This window comes from Cyanistes caeruleus, chromosome 6 (assembly GCF_971803275.1).
Source record: "Cyanistes caeruleus chromosome 6, bCyaCae1.hap1.1, whole genome shotgun sequence".
In the NCBI taxonomy this organism is placed as follows: Eukaryota; Metazoa; Chordata; class Aves; order Passeriformes; family Paridae; genus Cyanistes; species Cyanistes caeruleus.
In genome coordinates this window covers 59,115,790-59,140,623 of record NC_141706.1, presented here as the reverse complement: position 1 = coordinate 59,140,623, position 24,834 = coordinate 59,115,790, and the positions used below count along the sequence as shown (strand labels likewise).

Genomic DNA, 24,834 nt, shown 5'->3' with positions numbered 1-24,834 from the left:
AACAGGCAGATTACAACACAGTAAATGTAAGGTGCTTTTTTTACTGTTTTACTATGCAGGTACTTACTGATGGTGAAATATCATCATCGTATTTTTTTAATTGATTCATGAATTCTAGATGTTTCTTTTCTTCCTCCAGCTGAGCCACAGACTGCTCACTTTTCTGTAGTTTCTGCTGTGTATTGGCTAGTTCATCCCGTAGCCACTGATTCTCTTGGCATAGCCGGCGAACCTGAGCCCGCAATTTCTGTTTCTCTGATTCCACTGCATTTAAGTGATTTGACAAGGCCATCATTACCTGAAAAGCAGAACGTGTCACATGACATGCTTCCCCTAGAATGCAGTCTTGTTCATAACATATAAGGCTTCCATTATTTAAACATATGTCAGCTGTGAAATCTGTTAAACAGTCCCATTTATCTTATTTTTAGATATGGTTCTCACTTTTGCTCTAAACCTTTTCACTATTTAGAATCACGGAATGATTTGGGTTGGAAGGGGCCTCTAAGATCCTCTCCTTCCAGCCACCAACCATGGACAGGGACAGCTTGCACTAGACCAGGTTGCTCAAAGCTCCATCCAACCTGGCCTTAAACACTTACAGGGACCTGTTCCACTACCTCACCACCCTCATAGGGAAGAATTTCTTCCTAAATCCAATCCAAACCTACTTTCTTTCAGTTTGAAGTTATTCTGCCTTATCCTATCACTACATGATCTTTGAAAAGTCCCTCTCCAGCTCTTTTGCAACTCCTTCTAGCCCTGGAAGGGGCTCTAAAGTCTCCCTGTAGCCTTCTCTTCTCCACCTGCCTCAGCCTGTCTCCAGAGCGGAGGAGCTCCAGCCCCCTGATTGTTGTCCTGTGCCTCCCTTGGACTTGCTACAACAGGTCCATGTCCTTCCCTCATTGCAGTCCCTACTTAGAGGAACTCTTTACTAAATAATTGTTTTCTGCGATGCTATCAGAAGTTAAAATTGTTTCAGAATTCCCTGAACATTGAACATAATCTTAAAATACATGAGAAAGTTGAACTAGATTACTGAACTGGAAATCTTTGTTCCACTAACATAAAATGGAGCAGTAATTCTTTCAACTTGCAGGATCACAAAAGTAACCTAAGAACTAACAGAGTTCTAATTTAGCACCATCCAGACAAAAAACGGATTTGTATACGTGCTTATAGCTCCTAAAGATGAACACCTCAGCATAATGGTAATACTTCAAAGGGACACTTACTCAATTGAGATCTGAATGTGCAACTGAACACACAATTTATAGCTGCACTTCATATTACTAACCATAAGCTTGAGTGTGCAGACTTTCAAACATAGTCACATTAAGGACAAAAAATAGAACACCCATAAAAGTAGCTTACTTGGACAGGGTTTTTTTTTTTGCTGAGTAAAGTTAAACTAAAAAGGAGCTTATTAAGTAAAAGTCAAACACTACCAGCACAAGATATTCTCCCTTCACTATTTATGCAATCTCCCACTGACACATGTAGCACAGCTGGCAGCAGTCCCAGGATGCACACCTTGCCAGAATGGACCACTGGTGAGAGTACAAATCTTTTAGATCAGTTAGACATCCCCAAGATACTAGCATTTCATCTTCTCAATTTCATGTGTTTTTTAAAAACAAAGTTATCTTTAAGTGGTTTAAAACTTAAGTGTTTCATGTGAAACAGATGGTGTCCTTAGATAAAATTTCAGGTGTCAAAATATTCATTAAGCCTTTAGAAACTAATTTTTCCTATATAGGTAAGGAAAAGTCCAGGTATAATTTCCTAACACCAGCCCAAAACTCCAGATTTCAGCACCAATTTACATATTAAAAATTGTTCTAATATTTTTAATTACTTGGTCAATTCAAACAGTGGTATTTATATAATGAGAAAGCATATTTAGGAAAATTGTGATAATAGGGTTAACGTATTCAAACACTACAAGCTACAATGGCTAAGTATTTTGTGCTCTTACTCACTAGAATTAACTGAGAGAAAAGTCTAATAACTTCTTCAGTGAAGTTACTTTCACTTTCATGGAAATAATACATCACCAGACCTACATGCATGCCACAACAAACATCTATTTCCGTATCTTAAATTTAAAAAATAGAAAAAAAAATACTACATTGTTACAACTCGATCATTCAGGAAGAGTAACCTTATCAGGTCTAAGAGCAGAAGTTTGAAGTGCAATTGGCTTCCTAACAAAGGCAACAAATGCAGACTTCTTGGCTCCTCACCACCACAGTTCACAAAGTACCACGTGAGGCAAACAAGGCAGGAACATCTGCATCTGAGGCTCCTGATAGAGCCAAGAATCACAACTAGCTTTTCAGAGTCCTAATACTACATAGGACTCTGAAAAAGTCATTCATTCGCACATCTTCTTCAAACAACCATTAAAGGTAACTCAATTATTGCAATTTTATTCCATGCATCTTCTAGCATTTTCCTCCTATACAAGTCATCCAAGTGTGTACAGTATGTACACTAAGGCCTGACAGTCTGTCCAGGGTTCTACATTCTCCTGTCTGATAACCCACATTTCATTCTCTCGCTCTCAATTCACCATGATCCAATGCACACAACTTCCAGATCACCACACAATAATAGCTAAATCCAGAAGAGAAGTCTGAGCACAGCTACAGACCAACAGGAAGCCTATTAATATAGAACTAACTCATTGGCATTTTCAACTCATTTGCAAACACTCTGCCATTTTACAGTGATGACTGTCACATCACATCGTTTCAGGTTTTTGACTTAGTACAAAATAACAAAGTTTACTGTAATATAATCCTGACAACCCAATAAACATGCAAGTTTTCACTTATCTTCAGTGACAAAGTTCATAGGAATTAGCTCAGAATCTTCTCTTCAATGCACCAGTCAAAGTTGTTCAGATTCTGTACTCAGATCTTTAAAATGCTTTTAGTTTCAATTTTGGTTCAGTAAAATGTTCAATAAACATTGGAGATTCTTAACCTCTAAGAGCCTCATGTGCTACTTTACAAAATCTGAGCCAAGGGAATAAAAACATGAATTTAAGGCTACACCAAAGCTCAAAGGCTGCAGAAAATTCATTTATTATATGTGTGCTTCTCTGAGACCCTCCTATGTCATCATTTAGAGTTAAAATGCCACTGGTCAGTTCTTGAGCTGCTCCAACATTACCTGCCTAATGCCTAATGTGGAAAAGTCTAAACAGAAAATATTACTGTCTCACTGATGTCAAGTGGAGCCCATGAATTTCAGTGCTTTAACACTGAACACATAATTAATTTTGTAACACAGCACGATGAACAGTAACTACCTCTATTAATTACATCACCTTTTGTCCTTAATATCCAAGAAAAATGTAAATACCCCAGTATATTACAAATATCTGGAGAGAAATGTCTGAAATGCACACTTTACCTGTGCTTCACTAAGGCCAAGCTCCAGCATTTCCAGTGACTTTCGAATCATGTTTGATTTTTCTTCAACCAGATTAGTTTCATCATCTTTCTTCAAACATTTCAGTGTTTCAAGTAAGCTCTGTAAAATTGAATTGTGTTCATTCTTCAGTGCTTCTAGTCCATTAATCACTTGCTTAGTTTTGGCAATGATTTCATCTTGAGTAAGCTTCTCCAACTTCTCTTCCTTTAAATACACCATTGTGGACATGTTTTCATACATTCTGAAATGGAAGAGTATGCTAGTTAATACAAAAGGAAAAATAAAATTACCATGTAACTCTATAAATCAAAAAAGTCTGAAATGCATATTCAGCATGCAATTACATTTGTGCACAACTTTTACAATGTTCTATGTCCTGAGTTTGAACAGTATCAAGTTTTCCAGTTTCTATTTTCAGATTTAATACTAACACTCATTGATAAACCAAAAAACAACACATAATGAACCACAGACTATGCTGTGGCATTAGAATTTGTAGCAATTGCTGAAGAACAGGGCTGCATCTCCAGGATTCTTGTTAGTGCAAAAAAAAAAAAGTAGCTGGTGTATATAATACATACTATAATAAATATAGCTATTTGCAGATGTCACTTAACTATAGCTCTCTTAAAAAAACCCACAAAATAGAGCTTGAACAATTTGAAGAAATATCATCCAGCCTTCTGAAAGAGTTATCAGTCAATCAAGAAAAAAATCATCTTTTTCCTGTAAAAAGGAAACACCAGCCTCATCCTTCCCCAAGGACTACAAAAGCTCTTATTACTCTGTATTTTGAACATCACAACTACCCCCTAGGACAACTTTAATTCATTATTTGAACTCTACATTTAACACACTGACATTCAATTGCCTACAGGTCTAGATGCAGCTGTTTTGATGAAGATACAACACCCGTCTCAAGTTGGAAAACACAGTTTGTATAGTACAACCCTTGCAGCAAGGAACATTTCACCATGCTGTTTTATCAGTATCTAATGCATTACACTAAAGATAGTAAATTTCTGGATGTTTGTCAACACCTCACCAAATGCAAAGGAAGACCCAAGGAAGTTTAGAAACTCACACACTCTAATTATCACACATGCTGTTACTGAAGTAACAAACAAGGTTAACAATGTAAAAATGCAAAGAGAAAACACACAAATCATTTAACCCATTTTAAACATCACCAGAAAAATGTTCTATAATGAAAGTAAAGACATGAGCAATTAGTCTTCTATACCTCAGGTATTTAAATCTTTGAATAAATCAGGAAGTATAAATTAGAATAAAATACAAAAGATTTTTCAAAAGCAATAAATTATCCCATCTATGTGAAGACACCTGAGTAAGCATTGATAAATTAATTATATCTGTAGTAAAACTTTGTACTACAAAAGCAAGTCTAATTTTAGGAGAAAGCAAAAAAAATTAGAACCACTTAAATCTTGAATTAAAACTGCTGTAAGAACACGCATATAAGCACATCATGACAACAGCCAAAGGATGTGCTCTTATGCTTTTGCATATTAAAAAAAAAAAGGCTGCTCTTTCTGTTTATATGTACTCAAATTACCCTCTCTGTGATGATCTCCTGCAATACCCAAAAGGCACAGCCACTTGCTATCAAACAAAAGCTGTAGATGACAATAGGGGTTTTTTGTATTAATCTATTTTCTGAAAACACAGAATTTGGGGAAGCCAGAACTTGGTTGCACCCAGATTTAATTTTAACTGGGTGCTTGGAAGCACCCAGTGACTTCACAAATAAATCAATATGGAATATATAAATCTGTATAAAGCAACTAATCTAGCATGGTATAAGAAATTAACCCATGAAGACCTGATGAGGAGAATGATATTTACACACTTCCCATTTATAACCTGAGAACCATGACCTAGAATGCTTAAAAAGACAGTTTTAAAGTACTGACTCTCTGAAGTTGTGTAGAAAAATGAACCACGATTTAATGTGGACCAAATTTGTAAATAAATACTTCTAACACACAGTCATATAAGAAATTGTTATGGATTATGCTAACTTCAGCACACAACTCAACCCTAATTACCCCTGGCACACTTTCACAGCCTCAGTTAACAATTTCCATCCTGAACGCACAGAACTGAACCTTTGATTATAAGGAAGTAAAACCAGCAGAGACATCTAATGAAGTGACTATTTGTGTTTCTTATGTGAACAGAGATAGCAGCAATTCCTTTTGCATGCCTCAATATTCTGTCATTTTACAGCAAAAATGAAAAGCAGATGTTTGCATACATGTATGTAACACACTCATAGATGCTATCTTTAAAAGAATTACACATTTTAAACACCACAGTAGAAATAAAATTAATTCTAAGTGATGAATACAGATAAATTATGGATAAATAATCCATAGATTAACAGATAAATTAACAGGCCCATAGTTCTGGCTGAATACACTGAAGCTGCATTAAGGATGGCTAAGCCAGCACAGCAGCTTTTGAAGAGAGGAAAAGCAGGTTTAAACACGATGGGGCAAACCACACTAAAACCATCCCAGCAGCAGACCTGCTTTACAAATATATTGTTCCTGTCTCATTCCAGTGTGCCAGATTTTTTAGCTGCCTCATTCCAACCCAAATGTGGCTAAAAGCTTCCACTGCCTCTGCACTACCCTGGAGCTGGAGCCAAGCCAAAAGCTGCATCAGGACACAGATGGACCTGAAGGTCCTTGCAGCCTGGGAGAGGGATTCTCAAGTCTCCTCTAGTGAACACTGTTAGAATCCCAATCTATTTTACTGACAGGAAAGGAATAAATCTTTTGGGATAAGTTTTGTGGGGTGTCAATTAGTGTTCAGAGTTTTATATATACCTTAGGAGAATAATTTAGAAAACAGGAGGATAACAAACATATAATTTGTCCTGCTATCAAATCTGATGCTTTGTAGGAGCAAAACTAATGAATAAATATCTAATAGCCTTTAAGGGTAGTAAGTGAAGGTGTAGTGCTATTTTCATGATTTTTAAAAAAAACGTATTTTACAGAAGCTCACTGCCTGTTCATCAGACAAGCCCATAATTGAATATACATTCATATAATTTGGGATGGTTTTGTAAAGGACAAGGGCTTGGATTCAATGATCCCTGTGAGTCTCTTCCAACTCAGCATATTCTGTGATTCTGTAAATTAGATTTGAATACCCTGAGGCAGCAAACGCCACACAGGAAGCAAACAAATGAAGTTTGTATGCAGGATGTATACAGAGGAAAGGAGACAAAACCTACCCAGCCTTTCTATTGTCACTTCTCAAAAAATGTTAACTCTTTCTTCCTATATATTTTCCCTACAGAAAAAAAGTGTGTAGGGAAAGGCTTCTTAAGCTCCTGTAAGTTTTATCCTGGACTCCACTGCACTGCAAATTTTACCTGGGCAGGAATTCTAGATACAAATACTAGTTTTTAGCTCAGTGTACAACTGAAAACAAACAAAAGAATTAAGACATACAAAGGTTTATAAAACAGAATTTTGGATGAGGAAAAAAAAAAATATGCAATGCAGCAAAAGCTACAAACTCACTAGCTGGTTTAAGAAATGCACCTATTATATTAAGTCTGTGTCTGTGTAGATCTTGAATATTATCCGTCTCCTTTGTTTGTGATAATATTGACTGTGCTTAAGTACAAAAGTCACTTAATGCTTTCCAACTTTTAGAAAAATCAAGTCACTGTCTTAAAACACACCAAGATTAGTTAACTTTGACAGATCAACACATGAAGTTCTGCAACATCTACTGAAGAGGCATCCACCTCTGCAACCTGTTGTAACATAAGCTCAAAACAAAAAAATGGACTGAGAATAGCAGGAGTCTGAACCAAAGAAAGCACAAAGAAAGCAAAGCCAAGCCTTTCAGTCATGTAACCACTGGGATAATCTCATCATATACAAACAACTTAAGTGGTTGTTATCTTTAATCAGTTTAAGTATTTTGTTGTTCATAAAACTTTCAAACCAACTACACTAGCAATGCTGACATCGCAAATTTGTGCCTAAATTCTCCCACGGACATACACATATCACAGCCAGCTACTAAGCCCTCAGCTTATATTTAAAGATGTCTTAAAAGAGCTTTTCCTACTCAGCTGCTTTTAAAGAAGAGTTGTTTTCCTGCAGACCACCTCAAAATATTCTTGTGTCAAAAAACGTACAAATCCCTCTTTGCATAAGAAAATTTTTCAAGGAAGAATTGTATTCTAAAAAACCAAGGAGACTTTTTTTTTTCCTTGACTAAGGATTAGCATGGATCCTAAAAACAAATAAATAAAACCATTCTAATTTTTCTTCCTTGTTATGAATCCCTAAGGACTACCCCTCTCTGTATTGATATTTTTATTATTTAATGGGTTTCAAGTACTAAAAGCTTGGAAGATAAATTTTTAATGTATTTAGTGTCTGATCACTACTGTTGCAAAATACAATTTTAAATAAATTAATTATAAAAACCCCCAAGTCTAAACTGCTTTGTCAAGCCAAATTATCCCCAAACTTTTTCTCTGAATTTACAGCTAATAGGCAAAGCTGAAAATTAAATAATAATGTGTTTGCATATGAAAAATCATCTTCCTAACCGCAAAAGCTGCTACAAGTCTGGCTCAAGCCATACCTAGGGGCTCTGTCACTGCAAATTCCACAAAGTTGTGGTGGAAAGCTATACTTATTTGAGCTTTTTGTATCTCTAATAGGGACCTATCAGTTCACTGTTTCCTAACAATAATCATTCCATTCAAGGCTTTTAACCCTAATTTCACTCTTAGTTCCTCCTTAATTAAATGGCAAGGCTCAGCATCCTACATCTGCCATGTGCTTGTTTCAATTTTGTATGAGCTGCAAATTACAAGTCATTAATTCGCTGCTCAGAACAAGAACATGTCTCATTACATCATGGAAGGCACCATCTTCAAATACTCCGAGCTGCTTTAACTGCTAATCTTCATAATGTAGAAAACTGCCTTCTCAAACAATCCTCAAAACATTACAGGCTGTTCCAAGTACAAAAAGAAACGGAGCAACAAAGGCAAGAGATGAAAAACAGTTTGGGAAGGACTGAGTAGTGTGTCAAACGCTGCATTAGCCGCACCCCTCCTGCAGGCAGCTCAGCGACTGCAGAAATGACAAGGATGAATCACTCACGGATGCCTTTCATACGCTGAGAAAGGTATTTGTAAAAGTCAGATAACAAACACTCTATTTCGACTATATTGCTGTTATGGTTTTCAGTCAGAATCTCCAAGCTTGAAAGAACAATCATTACCTGTTGTTTTTTCAGATTTAAGATGTTAAAATTCTCTTTACCTGTCAAACTATTTCTGTTGTCACAAGTCATATTCCCATAAGGAATATTTATAATCCTTCCCTTTTTGTTTGATTTCCCTTCCTTTTCCTTAAAATTATCCCTTATACTTCGGAATTTTTTTCCATTACATGATCCCTAAACTCCCAGAGGAAAGTAGCTTTTTTCCCTCTTGACATATTCAGGACTGCAGCTTTCCTGCCTTTGCTAGTCATCACTCTTCTCATCATCTATATTTGAATCGACATAGAATAGAAAATCTGGAACTGCACCTGCAAACAGTGTCCTGGTGGAGGTCAGACTTAAGGCACACTCACTGACCCAGTTCTAAAAACAGAACACTGCTGCACCTCTGCACTGCCTCGGGTTTCCAAATGTGTGAGCTCAGAAAGCACCTTCAGCATCCACCACACAGCTACACGAGCTACCTTAAAAATAACTCGGTGTGGACAATTGGCAGCACATACTGGAGGCTGTAAATCACTGACCAGAAGCAGGTAAGAGGATGGAGCTGCACATGACCTAGCAACCAATATTAAGCTAAAGAGAAACTCCCCCTCTCCAAGGGGAGTCACTTTTTCTACCAATTTCCGGCTAGTAAGCATCTGAATTTAAAAAAAAAACAACTTACTGTGTTCCCCCTGGCAGCCTTCAATTCAGAGCTAGCCCAGAATGTAGAAGTCTGCCCTACTACTTGGTTTAAAGTGAAGGTATGCCAGGTAAATACCATAAAAAGGACATTTGTAGTCCTTTAATGTCAAGGGCACATACCCCAAGAAAAGCTCAGAATCGCATTTGGGATTTGACCTACAGCCTTAACATCACAACATGTCTGCGTTGATAAGTAAACTGGACAAACAACCTTTGCAGTTTTAGCATTTCTAAAGGCAAGCCCAGAGGTTTCTGAAGAAATGCAAAGGACATTAATAATAAGCAAATAATTAGAACTAAAAAGATTGACTAAAAGGAGAAAAACACAAAAAAACCTTGAATACTGGCAGAAATTTCCACATCTCCAACAAGGCTGTTGCTTTTCTCTTACAACTGCCAGGAGCAGCCTACTCTCCACATGGAGCAGTGGGAAGAGGCTGTGTGGCCTCACGTTCCAGCCCTGCATCACAGCAGCATCCACTCTGAAAAACACCCTGTCAGCCTCCAGGAAACCCCAATGGCTACCTATAAGCCCATGCACTGTATTAAACTATGTTTAAGTGAAGAGGATTATGTACTTGTTTAGCTGAAGAACACAGCCACTGTACATCTACCTTGATAAATCTGGGAATCTTTTCATGTTGGAGCCTGTTATTAAAAAAATTTAAAATCATACCTTTCAGGGGAAATCTTCAGATTCTTTGGAAGATGAAAAAATTATTACGGAGAAACGCAGACTAACAAACCATATTTTCTATAAAAAAGAGATTATAGCAAAAATAGCTCCTATAAAACCCTTAGCAAGGGTGATGCTGACAATTCTCTTTGAGAAAGCACAAGCTAAGATGATTTGCACTGCTGAGAAAGTACAAGCTATGAAGATTTGCTCTGCTCCAGAGTCCTTTGATTTAGATTTCTGTAGTGTGCTACAGAATGAACACTTTATTAGCAATCATACCTGAATTCTTAAAGGTAATAAATTTAATACTATTTTGAAAAAAATATTTTTGCATATTTCAAAGACAACTGGGAAAAATGCCTTCAGACTTATTTCAGCCCTCAGCCTTCTTTCTTCTGTAGCAAGCGAACTGTTTTCACAAAAATTATTACTTCCTGCTGAAACAGTTGAGTTTAAAATCTGTATACAGTATAAAAGTATTCAGTGACATAAAAGCATTCTTTAACTACACAGATTATTCTTCCTCTTAAAGAAAAGATTATGGTGTCAATCCCTTGACCGTACTGCACTGAATAAACACTGGCTACTAGCTAGCATTTCAATTATCATGATACAGCAGATCTGTATCCTTTTAACTGCAGACAATTCAGATGACCTGCCCATCTAATTCCAAAATCTCTGTTAGACTCAAACACATCTGGAATTCCATAATGCTGCAGGCCAAATCCCATCTTGCCCTACACATTATTATACATATTCCAATTATTTGTGTGAAAGGAGTCAAGGGAAAGTATCCTCTTACTTGCATATCTCACCAACTGCATTAAACCTTTCCGAAGGCCTAAAAATATAGTGACTGAAACACAGAATAGCAACGTATCCTAAAATCACTGTAGATTCTCTGAGAAGTATTACATACTACAATCAGTATTACATATTACAAGCATGGAAGAGAAAAATTCATTCTCTGTATACATTACTAAGCACTTCTAATAGCTCAGATTTCAAATGAAACTGGATGGGTATTAAGACTCTTCTATGCATTTAGTATCACATCAAAGGTTACTCTTTGTCAAAGCTGAAGTGCAAAAGAAATCTGACAGGCAGTGTGTGTCTAAGGCAGCTCCACAGACTCAGTCAGGAGCCCAGAGGAGCAACACTAAAAGCCAGACTTTTAAGAAGGTACAACTTATAAACTCCTTGTTAGTCGAGGTTGCTATCACCTGTTACATGCTGGTGGTAAATAACTTCCTTACTCAAAATCTGAAACAGCCATGTAGAAAGATCCAAACCTTATTCTTTTCCAGAATAATAAAACTGAACACAACCCTCGTCTGCTGTTTGGTAGTGCGGGGCCAAGTCTAATGCTGATGTTTTTTAATTTTAGTTATGTCCATGGAATCTCTGAAGGCAGACAGACTGCAAATCTCCAAGTCTCCTACCCCTTGGAGCAAGGGAGTTGTCTCCCTTCTGTACCACTCTTGTGTCAACAGAAGCAGCGTCTGTTGTTCTCCTTCAAAGCAAGCACTTCCTTAGCTCCTGTGAGTATTAATAAACACTTCCAAGAAGCCACCAATGGATCTTGAGAAAGAAGAGCTTTTTGCCTTCCCTAAAACACTGACGCAACACATCAGTTTAGGCCACAGGAGATTTGCCTTCTGCAGAGGACAACAAAGCCACCTCACTGGATCACTTATTAAAATGATCATGAGTGTATTAAGAGCAGTTACATAAAGACAGAATAAATTTACTTAAATGCATAAGAAGGCAGAGGTGTAAAGACTTAAAAAGTAGTTATAATTACCATTAATAATTAAAAAGTTTTGTCACAAGAATTAAAGACACATCAGGAAGAATCAAGGCTAATTGTTCAAAAATTGTATTGTAATTTAGTATTTTGTAGTTACATAGACATGCTTCATAAATTATCTACTTTAAGTGGATTGAAAAGAAATTTTGACTTTTTTTTAAATAAATACTGTCAAGAAAGTTTGAGTAACAGACCAATTATCACTATCAAATTCCAGAGTTTTTCCCCTCAATATTCCAAGAACCTACATTGATTTCTGTGTGAAAATGGCACTTGGCTCTTCCTGAACTAGTCACCTTGTGCAACCAGGTCCTCAATGAATTTTGATAAATGTCTCGATAAGGCCAGTTCTTGATGGTGTGAGAAACTTTGGGAATGGAATAGGGTCTTGCAGTTTGTAGCTGTCAATAGTGTAGACAAAACATTTTTTCAGCTTGACTCTAGTTCTTTCATTTTGCATTGTTATTTTTGTAGAAGAACTGCTTTATTGACTAATCAAAGTAAGCATCCATTTATGTTATCTATTTATCTAATCTCTAAATAGCACTTAGGTAGAAGAACAGTAATGTTCCCATCAAATCAGTCTTCCAAAACACATTAAAAACTCTATCAGCTTCCACTTACTAACATCAGATCTATTATCTTAACCAAATCTACTTTTTATAGCATACCCATAAACATCTAGAAAATGCATTCAGGAAGGGCAGAGAAGGCCACAGCTTGCCTCATGTCATTGGACCCATATGGGAAACTGCTAACAATTTACTGTGAGTACTGACTACCAATGCTCTTACATGCTTGATGACATTGAAGACATGGATTTTTTAGACTGAAACAAGAAAAAAGAGCAATTTCTTCTGCAGACATAAAAGGAACATCCACTAACAGTGTTTCAGCACACAGCACCCTTTAGGTTTAGCAAATCCTTACACTGGGTTTTGAAGCTATTTAATAGTTTATATTAAAACGCACGAACTGCAGAGTCTTCCTTCAAGCTTTAGGGAAAACATCTTCCTCCAGCTTATCCTTCCAATAATGAAAAAAAGAAGAAAAAAAAATGCAAAACCAATAACCCAGTTCTTGCAAAAAGACTACAGAAGAAGTTTCACAATTAAACTCTTTAGGCATAATTCTTAATATTGAGAAAGAATTAATGCTAACCCATTCAATATTGCATCAAAATCAATCATTTCAATGGCAACTACCAGTTATGAGAATATTTATTTTTTTATAATTACATATTTAAGTTCATAGAAAGCACAGCAAATTATACAACCATCTAGAAAAACCACTGCATTATCACTCACTGTTTCTTACGTACAGCTGCAGAAAGCTGACTTAGCTGTAAAGTTGGAAATAATTTCCTTGTTAAGTATTCCATAATCTGGGGGCCTTACTCTGATGTTCTGAACTCTGTTGGGTCAGGAGGTCCTGAGCAGTAGAGCAGGCCCTAACCCAACACTTCACAAAGGCACCTTAACATTCTGTGCACTCACACCTGAGGACCAAACCATAGTTCCAAGCCCTTCTCCAGTGACCTTTCACATTCCTGATTAATCTTAGCCAGCGCTGGGCACAGAGTGTCCCTTTGGGACTCCTGAAATCCTCACTGCGCTTACACCACTCACGTGACAGCTGCCACCACCCTGCAGGACACAGCTCTTCTGGTGGACTGACATAGAACAAGAGCACATACTAACTGGAAAATAAACACAGAAGCTGAGAGTTTCATTTGAATATTATTTTTTGAACCATCTTGGATAATCTGTTTTGAAAGCGTCCTGCTCCCAAGGATGGCAGAACAGTGGCCTCCTAAAACAGCCATGCCATTAAAAGCACCGTATCATGCGCTTGCAAGCATTGCTCCATGTGCAGCCAGACTACAGGCTGCAAGACAAAAAAGGAAAAGAAAAAACAGAAGTCAGCAAGCATATTTTCAAGCTATTTGTTATCCTAACAAATGGGTGTGGATCAAGAGTCAATGGCCACACAAAGTACAAGCAGTCACTGTAATTCAAACCCCAACAACTGCTGCTTTCAAAAATGGGTTGTGCACCTTTGCTCTTGACCATCATTCAGCAAAAATTCCAAACCCAAGAATTTTTTCTTTAATTAAACAACGTATTCCAACAGCAATATTTTAAGTGTGTGCTAAAATTAACATATAGGATATGATTTTTACTTAAAAATCCTGGGAGACAAATTGATACTAACTGAAAAAAAAGTACTTAAACACAAAGTAATTGATTCATTAATCTACCTTTACCTGTTTTCTAAACCATGGAAAGGAGATGTATTTAAGTAATAGCAAATTACTGATACAAAGTCACCCTGTGGTGCTTCTTGTCTTTTCAAAAGGTACAGAATGAATAACAAATTCTTTAAAAATTAGGACATCTGGCTATGACACCTGTAAGTACCATAAGAAAACATTACATACCATCTCTGTACGATTTCTTAGGCCCTTGGGAGTGCCAACCAAGGACCAGTATTGTGTTCCAGAATGCTCCCAGACCAAGATCTTATGAAGCAGTTTTATTACATCCTCTCTGTTAAAAACAATTCTGCTTTACCACAGGCATAGTCCTCAGGTTCACACACCTAATCTTCCCAAAATACATCATTCCTCAAAATTAACTTGTCTTTGTGAGGATTCATTCCCTCTGCAGTAAGAGCTATCTTACTAAGATAAGAGGTACTTACTAAGGTCACTATCCTGTAAGCTAACACTGCCAAACATCATGACTCTGCACCCCACTGTGTTTCAATACAGTAATATTCATTATACCGAATGCTACTATACTGAATTTGGCACCACATCCAGGGAAATGGTAAATATAAACAATAGCACATTCTTTTATTTTCCACACATTATTGCCTTCTATGTTCAGAGGAATTTAGAGACAGAAACAGCCACTGAATCCTCTGGTCTGGCTTCCTGCAAACACCAGATCATGAGCTTTCACTCACTGAGGCTATGGCTAGACATAATGACCTGGTGATGCTCCTCATCCAGACACTCATTTCATTCACATCCCTGTCCATAATAAATCAAAATACAGCTATGTGCCTTTTACTGGATTATTTTTCCATCAGAGGTGAGTGGACAGAAAAGAAAAAAGGCTCAGGCCATAAACACAACCAAAATATACTTCTTTCCCCAGGCTGCCATACAGCAAGCTGTGCTGATAGAATGAGGACAGGGAACAAGCAGCAGGACTGTGGAACTACATAAATCAGCACTGAGATAGAAGAACATTTTACCCACATCCTCAGAGATCAATTATATATTCCTATTCTGCCAACAAAAACATTATGGGAGGTTGTAGTCCCCCTCCTAGCTCAAAACAACAACCTCCCCTATGTCCTCACAGATTATCATCCCACTAGAGTTGCATTAATCTGACTACACCCTGCCACTGTGGGGGAGAGATGAATCCACTTCTTACTTCAACCCTTCTCCCTTTAAACACACACTAAATGTGATTGGGAGCTTGGGGAGAGCAGGGTGGAACATGCAATTTAAGCACATGAAGAAATGAAACATTAAAGATGGGGGTATACTAAAATCCACTCCTGACAAAGACAGGAGGGATGACAGAGTAACAGCAGCCTCTCTGAAATGAAAGCTGCTCGAGCCAGAAGAGAAATACAGAACTGTGGCTTTCCCACACTATTCAGGCTGACAATGTTTGATAAAGGAACATCCATAAAAGCACTTAATCTTAAAACAATATCCTATTCAGAAAACCAAAATAAAGCAGCAGAACCACACCAATATACACCCTGCTCCTCCCTGCCAGTCCCTATTCTGTATGACATGGTTTGCAAATCAATCAGCTGCTGTCAGCTGGAAGGAGCAAACTCAAGATACAGTGCAGGAATGCAGTTACTGCAATCCTTTACAAAACTTAAAACCACCACCCTCAGCACTGTGGAACAGCACACAAGTTCAAATCATAGCACACTGCCAGTAATCTTAATTTTTTGTTAACATTAACTACTTAAGTACTACATACAAACACAGATAAGAATGAAGATAACAATTCCTGAATTAGCAATTCTAGTAATCCTGAAAAATATATGTATTATCTTTTAAAAATACTAACTTGTACATATAACTTTTTAAGTAGTATCAGAAAGTTGATTTATGTCAGACATTTCTTGAACTTCTGAACGTTAATAAGTGCAGTGCTAACTTTTCAAATGGTTTTGCTGGGGTACATCACATAGTAAATGTAATATAATTAGCTACCATCCCAATCATACAGATATGTAAGGAAGCCAGTACTACCCACTAGATTGGTGACATCCTTTGTTCTAGTCACTTCAAAATTTAATGAAATCAGCTATGTTTCTGACATAATCCCAGAAAAACCTAAACATGATGAACTGGGTTTATGGTGGGTATTTACAAAATAATCAAAATATGAAACTGCTCTCTTTAAAGTCTAACCACAAAAGATATTTACTGCTTTCACTTGAAAGGAGGACTTGATAGTGAGAAACCATGTACTATATATGTCTATTTGAACAGACAACACTAGGAAAGTACACTGGAAATATTAGATGGCATGATCCCATGCTTCCTCATTTTGAACAAGAAGCACAACCAACAGTAATTATTTGACAAACTAAACTCATTTTAATGCCACATACATGCCAAATGCCAAAATACAGTTTATTACAAGAACAATAAAGATTGTTCTTGACTGCAGTTAAATAGCAGCATCCCTGGGAGATAAACTACATTCAAAGAAACAAACTGATTAAATCAACACAGAGATACTATTACTTGCATCTTCTTTCTTAGATGACTGAATCTGAAGAAACTGTCAACCATCAGAGACTGTCTTTATACATTTAAAGAAATTAGCATCTCTAATGTTAACTGTGCTTTAGTGTTCATCCTTTGTTCACATTCCCAAATATATTATGGGTACTAGAAGCATACATACACCCTTCAGTCCTCATGCTTGCCCTTTCAGCATGGCCTCTTATGATTAAGTATGTTAATTGTGTAGCACAAAAAAGACCATGTATAGCATAATCTCATGCCTGATGACTACAAAACACCTCACATAAAACCCTCTGGAAGTAATTCCTGTATCACTGAAAGCATCTGCAATTCTGGCTCTAATCCTCGTTACGAAGTGCCCAATTTAAATCCCGGAAGATGACGACAACAAATATCTCAGCAAATCCAAGTCAGAAAAAGGGCACCTTTTTCTAGTCAGGCATTTATTTAGTAACTTTTCAAAGGAACCATATTTTATTCTACATCCTACTTTCAGAAAGGAAAATGTTTTACTAAACAAAATACTGGGAAGACTTTATTACCTCAAAAACACCTGAAGCTGACTGACTCAGGATAACTACTACAAGCAGTTCTATTTTGAAGTCAAATAGGATTCTTTTTAGAGTGAACAAGGTGTCTCTGACTAGTACTTGGTTACAGCAAATATGTCTTAGACATTAGGTTTGTCACGCTTTTGCATGAAGGAAAATCAGAGTTAACATTAAAAAGAAATGTTTTTCTAAACTTTGGTCAAGGTAAATACTTTGTTCTTGTAAAACAATTAGAAATACTTTGGTACCATGAAATATTATGAAGGTTGAATTAAGAGAAAGCCTGTGGCTACCCACTTTACTGCAATGATGATGGAATTCATCCATTTTTACAACAGTTGTGTCATCCTGAACAACATCCTGGAGGCTCACTGACTACAAAGGATGTTAATTTAACTAGACCTAGCATGCTTGTCCCCATCACTATCTGCTACTCTGCTCTTCAACACTGAATATAAAAGTACACTTTGCTTATTGATTAATTTACCCAAAATTCTGTATTTTTCACTGCTCTTATAAAAACTTTATTTTACAAGTATTGGTACACTGAATTGAGTTTTAAAATAATCATGAGCTATGAAGCTGGAGAGATGCTATTAAACCCAAAGTAAATCCAACTGCACGTCTGCCAGAGAAGTCAAACAGAAGAGATGAAAGAGTAACTAACTGCACAAGCCCACATTTCAAGAGAAACAGAAGCTGCATTAAATGGACTCAAAACTGAATATAAGGCTACAGTATTTCCCCAAACTCCTAATTAAATAAGAGACATATGTAGGTATGTGTGCATACAGAAAAAGATACACAGGGAGAGATATGTGCACTGCATGAACAGCACACGAGTGAGAGGTTTCTGAAGTTATCATGGCAAGTTCTCCATAAACATAGGGAACAGCAATTGTCCTCATGTGCCTTAAACATCTATGCAGTGTATTTTGCTCTATGTCAAAAACATTTGGATTGTGTTTGGTTCTCCTGCATATTTAACTAAAAATTATGTATGTGATTTCTCTGTTGTCCAACACAGACCTTTTAAAAGAGTTAATTTCCATTAATAAGGCATTACTAACCATATCATAGGAATCTGACAATTCATGAAGCTATTTCCCAGGACCTTTTGGGGGCAACTTTAGCCTTTTTTTTAGCTATATATAGTAGCAAGTAAAGGGAATCTGTGATCAAATTTCTGTTACAATTTCTGATTACCAGAACTGTCCAGCTCCATCATCATCCTTCAGAAACATGAAGGCTGCCAAACTTTGACTGCAACACAATGCAGAAGTGATACTGCATTGATGAGCGAGTTTCAGGAACAGACAATTTAAATTGCCTGCATTTACCCATATGCTTTTGCATTATGTGAAATGCCTACCTAACTGGAACTACCAGAGCTCTCCATAGCTGTTCTAATTTCATGGAAAAGGTCCTGCTAAACCATGTGGTCACAAAAATAATTGTGCAAGTGACTTACAAGGTCTTCTGCTTAGCCTCACCAAATGGATCAGCTTTCTTTCTGCTGCCAGTAAATGCTGAATGTGTAATTTCCAATTGTATCTGTAACCCTAGAGTTATAGCATCCTCTATCATGTTTCACTGAAGCTTTGGAATTCATACTCAATTAAAATAAAGCTATTTTCCAAAGGAGTTTTAAATCAACTATGCATTCTAAAAGGTGCTGCTTTCAGTTCTGTTGGGCTTTTTTTATCAAAATACTAAGCTGTCTAAAAATCTCAAAGGTTCCTTTTAGCTTCCAATGGACACCCTTTGTGCACAAGTTTCCTACCTAAGTGATGGACGAATGCAAAAGTGGAAGTGAAAGAGACAATTACTTTGCAGACTAATTGTTATTATGCCTTCTGCCAGGCACAAAACAGCTAAAATTAATTTTAACTGTTTTAGTTTCTTGTGTTTTTATGTGTAAACATGAAAGCATACTATATGAATAACACTGGCTCACAATTCTGCTGTTCAAAGCAAACTATAAAAACAGACTTTCGCTTTTTCCTAGCTGGTTTTATCTTCTGAGTCTGTATTCTGACTTCATGACGAGTATTTTGAGTACTGATACTACTTTTACATCGTATCTACTAATGGAAATTACTAACATGAAAAGAAAAAAAGGAGTAAGAGCACCATCATTGATTTAGCTGCCTTCAAAAAACCACACAAGAGTATTACATTAGGTGACGCTACTTTGGTCATTAAAATGTGCTTCAATATGCCTAGAACACAGAATTCAATAAAGTGTCAAGAAGTTTCCCTCTGATTGCATACAACTGCTATGCAGATCTACAAATCTGGCATCTAGTTACTTAGAAATAACAGAAAGACGAAGCAAAATGAGTAAGGTTTTAAAGTGTCTTTCTAATCAATCTCTGCTTTAAAGATACAGTTAATTATCAATTAAATCAATGTATTTTTGCTAGACTAACGTGTTTCTAACCAATGCTTTCCTTATTTTGGAGGTGTAGAAATCCGGACAAGACCTAAGTCTATGAATCGCCTCCGACTACAGCACGGCAGGTGACCTACAATGTATAAATCCGGTCACTATGTACAAAGCCCAAAGAAGACCTGTCCTCTCCTCGCCTCCCACCAGCTCCGAGCTGGCAGCGGCACAGCCCCGAAGCCGGGGGGAGCGCAGACAAAGCGCCGCGCGCCCGGAGCCGCAGGCCGAAGCCTCCTCAGCCCGCTCTGCCCGCTGCCTCCCAGGGCGGCGCCCGCCGCAGCACCGAGGGGAGCCGGGAGAGGAAACGGGGACAAAGCCGAGCCGATCCCCATCCCGAGGCACGTACCCCTGCCCGCGGCCGAGCGCTGAGCGCAACTGACAAAACGCCCAAAAACAGCCTCCCCAAAAACCCACCCCGCCCTGGGCGCCGGGAAGGACGGGGCCGGCTGTCAGCAGCGGCGCTGCGGGGGGACCGGGCGGCCCGCGCAGCCTTTTGTTGTTTGCGCAGCGGCGGATAAAAAGGGAGAGGAACTGAACACGCCACGCACCCACACCCGAATACACACACCCCGGGTCCCGGCCCGCCGGCCCCGGCCCGGGCGGCTCCCCCCGCTCACCGCTCGGTGCTGCAGCTCGGGCGATGTGCGCAGCGCTCGCTGGGGCGGCGGGGGCCGCGCAGCCCGGGGCGGGGAGGCGGCCGGAGGAGGATGTCAGCGATAGGCGGGCGAAAGGGAGGAAGGAAAAGGGTTTTTTGGGGGGGGGAGAGAGGACCGGAGAGAGGGAGGGAAGGCGAAACAGAAGCGAGTCAGCACCACGGCACACCCAGTGCTTCCCGCAAGGCGCTAGCAGGGCCGCGGTGGTCGGCGCCGGCGGAGCGGCGCTGACAGCTGCCGGCAGCCGCCACCACCGCCCCGGCTGCTGCTGCTGCTGCTGCGGCTGCGGCCGCCGCCCCTGTCCCGCCCCGCGCTCCCCTCCCTCCTTCCCTCCTGCCCCGCCTGACATGGCGGGGCCCCCCTTCTCCCACAAGCGCCCGCGCGCCCTTCTCTCCCACCGCCCCCCCGGCATGGCCGCATCCCTCGCCGGGAGCGGGGCAGCGCTGGCCTGGATGCTCTGAGGGAGGTCAGGGGTTCAGCTGCATCTCCGAGGCTGCCAGAGCGGGCCACGCTAAACCTTGCTAAGATTTGCCTCGTCTGCCTCAAGTGCGTGTCAGCGGAGAGCAGACCCCTGAGGTTTCCTCAGGGACCCTCGGTGACACGGGGATGGGTTCGCTCCAGAGGGGGCACCACTGCTGATGCTCCTGGCGCTGGTTTGATCTGCTGTAGTGAACAGAAGTTCAGGATTATGGTGACTGTAGGACTCGTGAAACTGATGCCTCCATCTCAGTTGAACGCCTCTGGAAAATCTTCCACTCCCTTTAAAAAAGGACATGGAGGTGCTGGAGTGTGGCCAGCAAAGTGCAGCAAGGCTCGTGAAAGGTCTAGAAAACCTGTTGTATGAGGAATGGCTGAGGGACCCGAGTTGGTTTAGTTTCAAGAAAAGGAGGCTCAGAAGAAACCTCATCACTCTCTACGACTACACGACAGGATGCTGTAGTGAAGTGGGGCTGGTCTCTTCTACCGTGACTGCAGTGAGAAGGACAAGAGGAAATGTCCTCCAGTGGGACAGGGGAGATTCAGACTGGGTATTACACAAAAAAAATTCACTGTTAAGGTGGCCAGGCATTGGAATAGGTTGCCCAGAGGTGTTCAAGAAGCATCTGGATGTGGCACTGGGCAATGAGGTTTAGTGGTTATCAGGTTACAGGGGCAGTGCTGGATGGATGGTTGGATGGATAATCTTGAAGGGCTCTTCCAACAATAACTCTGTGAAATGCACATGAAAATCTCCACAGTGTGCAGCGGCTGGTGGAACAAGTCACACAGAGAAATGGGCTGAAGGATGAGTTCTGTGTTGAAAGTTGGGCCCCCAAACAGAGCTTAGTGTGTGTTGCTAATATATTTCAATGCCCTTGTCTTTGTTCTGCATGGAAATAAATGAAAGATCCCTTCTCTTAAACGGGTTTACACATGAAAATAATACTTCCATGAGAACTCAGTGACAAGAACTGTTTCTTTGCAGCTTCCAATTTCATTCCCACTCATGCTAGAGAGGAAGGAATGGCTACAGTATTTTGTTCGTGTTATGATCTACTGGGTAGAGGTTAAGCCCAAAAAGGAAAGATGGAAGGAATTGATGTCTAAGATAGAAAAAAAAAGAAAACAAACAAACAAACAAACCCCAAACAAAAACCCACCAAAACACAACGACAAAAGCCAAAACATTAAATAGCAAGGCAGTAAAATACACATTGTAAATCCTCAGGGATTAGTGACAACCTAACTTTATGAAAGAATTATATTGTGATGCATTATCACCTGAGCTCCACAGAGAATAGAATAGAATCATTCAATTGGAGGGGACCTGCAATGGCTGTCTAGTCCCTGCAGTACATGCAGTCTATTAATCATAACCTAATAGAAGAACATAGAGGTATAGTGGTAAATCAAAATATGCAGTCTCACCTAAGTGGTAATATTTAAAATATTCAGGGAAAGCAGAGCTTACATATGTTTGCCTTCATGTACAATGCTGAGCAAGTCTACAGAATAGCAGATGTGAGAAAAAGAACTGGGTGAGAAAGCAAGACTCCCAAGAATAAGCAGGAAGTCAGAAGAAGAATCAAAACTAATGCTGTTGTCAAAGAGGCAGAAGAACAGGAAGAGTCACAGAAGCCCACAAGAAACAAAGCAAAGTTAGGGGAACATGGATAGTCTGCAGACTGCAAATGCAGAGGATCACTGCTGGATCCTCTAGCTAAGGGAAATAAAGTATACTTACTGAATTCCACTCTCTGACTGATGTCTTCCACAGATCCAGCTGTCCAGCAAAACCCAGTTTTGATACAAGTATTTCCGAGCAGCAGTTTCATTTGTTGTTTAACTCCATTTAAAACTTTTCTCTGGCAATTTTATATCAATAGTTTAATTAACCACATTTTAGTTTTGACAGGCAATACAACCCAACTATAACAATGTGAAATATGTGTTTGCACAGTAATACAAAAGGGGAAAAAAGATTGAAGGGCATTCCTTTATACAAACTACATTTTAAAGAGTTATGTCAATTGGTTCACAGGTTCAGAGTATTCTCATGAATATGCAACAGATTTAATTAAAAATAGAACATGCCCTAATTACATAATTATGCAAGAGAACTGATTCAAAGGAACCACTCCTGCCTTTTGAATAAACAATATTCATTGCATTCTTCCTATCACACATTTGCTTTAAAAGATTTCCTGCAATTAGCTGCTTACCCCAGGGATGTGAGCATCCCTGAACAAAGCAACTACTCCAGCTATGACCCTGATTCATAATATGCTGGCTAATCAAGTATTTGCATCCTGGCAATTTCCCACATAAACAGCACACACCATAAGCTCCCTCCTGCAGGAAGGTTGATTAACTCAATGGAGCTAAAGTGCAGTTTTACTCCTCTCTGTTTATGGCACACAGCAGAAAAAAGGAGAGACTTGGTGAACGTGATTTTTCCTGAAGCTACTGCCTGACCTGAAATATCCAAAGACTTCCTCTTCATTTGGATCTTGTTTTTCCTGTCTCATCTACATGAGAATTATCCAGGTTCATCTAGCAGTAAAAATTATTCACATTTCCATTTTCTTTTAAAGAACTAGTTATGCTGCATGCCCTGATTTTTTGATCAAATTATCAAGACATCCTGTCTGTAGTATATTACAGAATCATAGAATCAATTAGGTTGGAAAAGACCTCTGAGATCATCAAGTCCAACCTATGACCACCATGTCAACTAGAGCATGGCACTAAGTGCCATGTCCAGTCTTTGCTTAAACATTCCAAGGATGGTGACATCCTGTGTCTATCACCAAGGTCACCATGATTTTCTGCTGACATCTATGTGCATACCAAAACAAAACCCCAAAACACATTATTTACAGTGCTGGGATCTTTAGTCTCAATATACCAATTTCCCTCTTCTCCCAGAAGAGAGAGGGAGGTTTGTAATTCACAGTGGGAGAGCAAAAAGCAAACAGTTCAACTAATGCAGAACAAAGCTCTTCAGTCTTTTAAGTGCAACAGTGTGAGAAATACACACAACAAACTGAGGTCAGCTTAACTGACATCCACAAATGGGGAAAGCCTCTAAAGAAATTCAGGTACACATCATTTAAGAAGTGTGAGTCATTTTATTTTACTATTTGTGTTGGGTTGACAATGGCCAAATGCCACCAGCACACCAATGTACTAAAAAAATATATCCTTCTGTCTTAGAGGATCTTCCTACCAAAAAGAGAACTTTATTTTTTTTCAATCTTATGGTCTGTAAAATCTATTACTTCATTTTAGAAATATGGGCCACAATAAAGTACTACATTGGACTAATTTCAACTGCTGCTTAAGAGCTGTTTAAAATCATCCTGGCAATAATAAATATTGAAAGGCCAGACTCAGCAACCTGTCTGGCTTTTCATCACAAACACTTGACAGTTGCATATGGTTTTAGTTTGTATTTCCTACAAGAACATCTTTTCCTTTATGGAAAAGAGGAAACATAAAAACCAGTGCTCAAGACTCAGAAGTGTCAAGTGCACAGTCCCAGGCACAATTTTAGCCCAACTCTTTTGTTCATCTATGCAATTACTGCATGCAGAGCTACCTTTTTATCAGGGAGTTCAGGCACTTTGGGTAAAATGACTCTGTTTTGCTTTGCTTGACTCATTGTCAAATGCCTGAACTTACCATTGGGGACTCACTGTCAGGCAAGGCATTAATTCTAAGTAAAATAAACACTGATCATGATCCTGACTCCCAAGTCAATACACTTTATTTACATGCAAGTGAATTCTCCTTTTTCAGAGTCACAAGGATTTCTAGGAAGCTGTAACAACTGAAAGCTAGTTTGCTTTTCCCTGCTGTTTTCTCTCCACAGAGAAATAACAAGGAAATAAAGCATGCAGTGTAAATTCAAGTCTTAACAGTTAATTTCTGTTATATTTTTTAAAACAGAGCAGGATACTTACACTGGACATTTTTTTAGCAAGAT

At 38.9% G+C, this 24,834-nt stretch overlaps 1 protein-coding gene across 13 annotated transcripts in view; it reads right to left on the bottom strand.

Annotated features, from left to right (window-relative positions):
* The window catches only part of KLC1 (kinesin light chain 1), a 45,435-nt gene extending 22,851 nt beyond the window's left edge, over positions 1-22,584 (bottom strand). For 6 of the 13 annotated variants that reach the window (XR_015287868.1, XM_086892539.1, XM_086892542.1 and 3 more), the window contains exons 1-3: positions 20,282-22,584; positions 3,424-3,685; positions 68-298 (exon numbers count right to left, since the gene is read on the bottom strand). Coding sequence is in view for 12 of the 13 variants with exons in the window: in XM_086892539.1 (XP_086748665.1) it covers positions 68-298; positions 3,424-3,685; positions 20,282-20,778 (990 nt within the window). In the remaining variant the exon portion in view is untranslated. The other 7 variants (XM_086892545.1, XM_086892551.1, XM_086892546.1 and 4 more) reach the window with 7 other exon arrangements.
* Between the last annotated feature and the right edge of the window lie 2,250 nt (positions 22,585-24,834).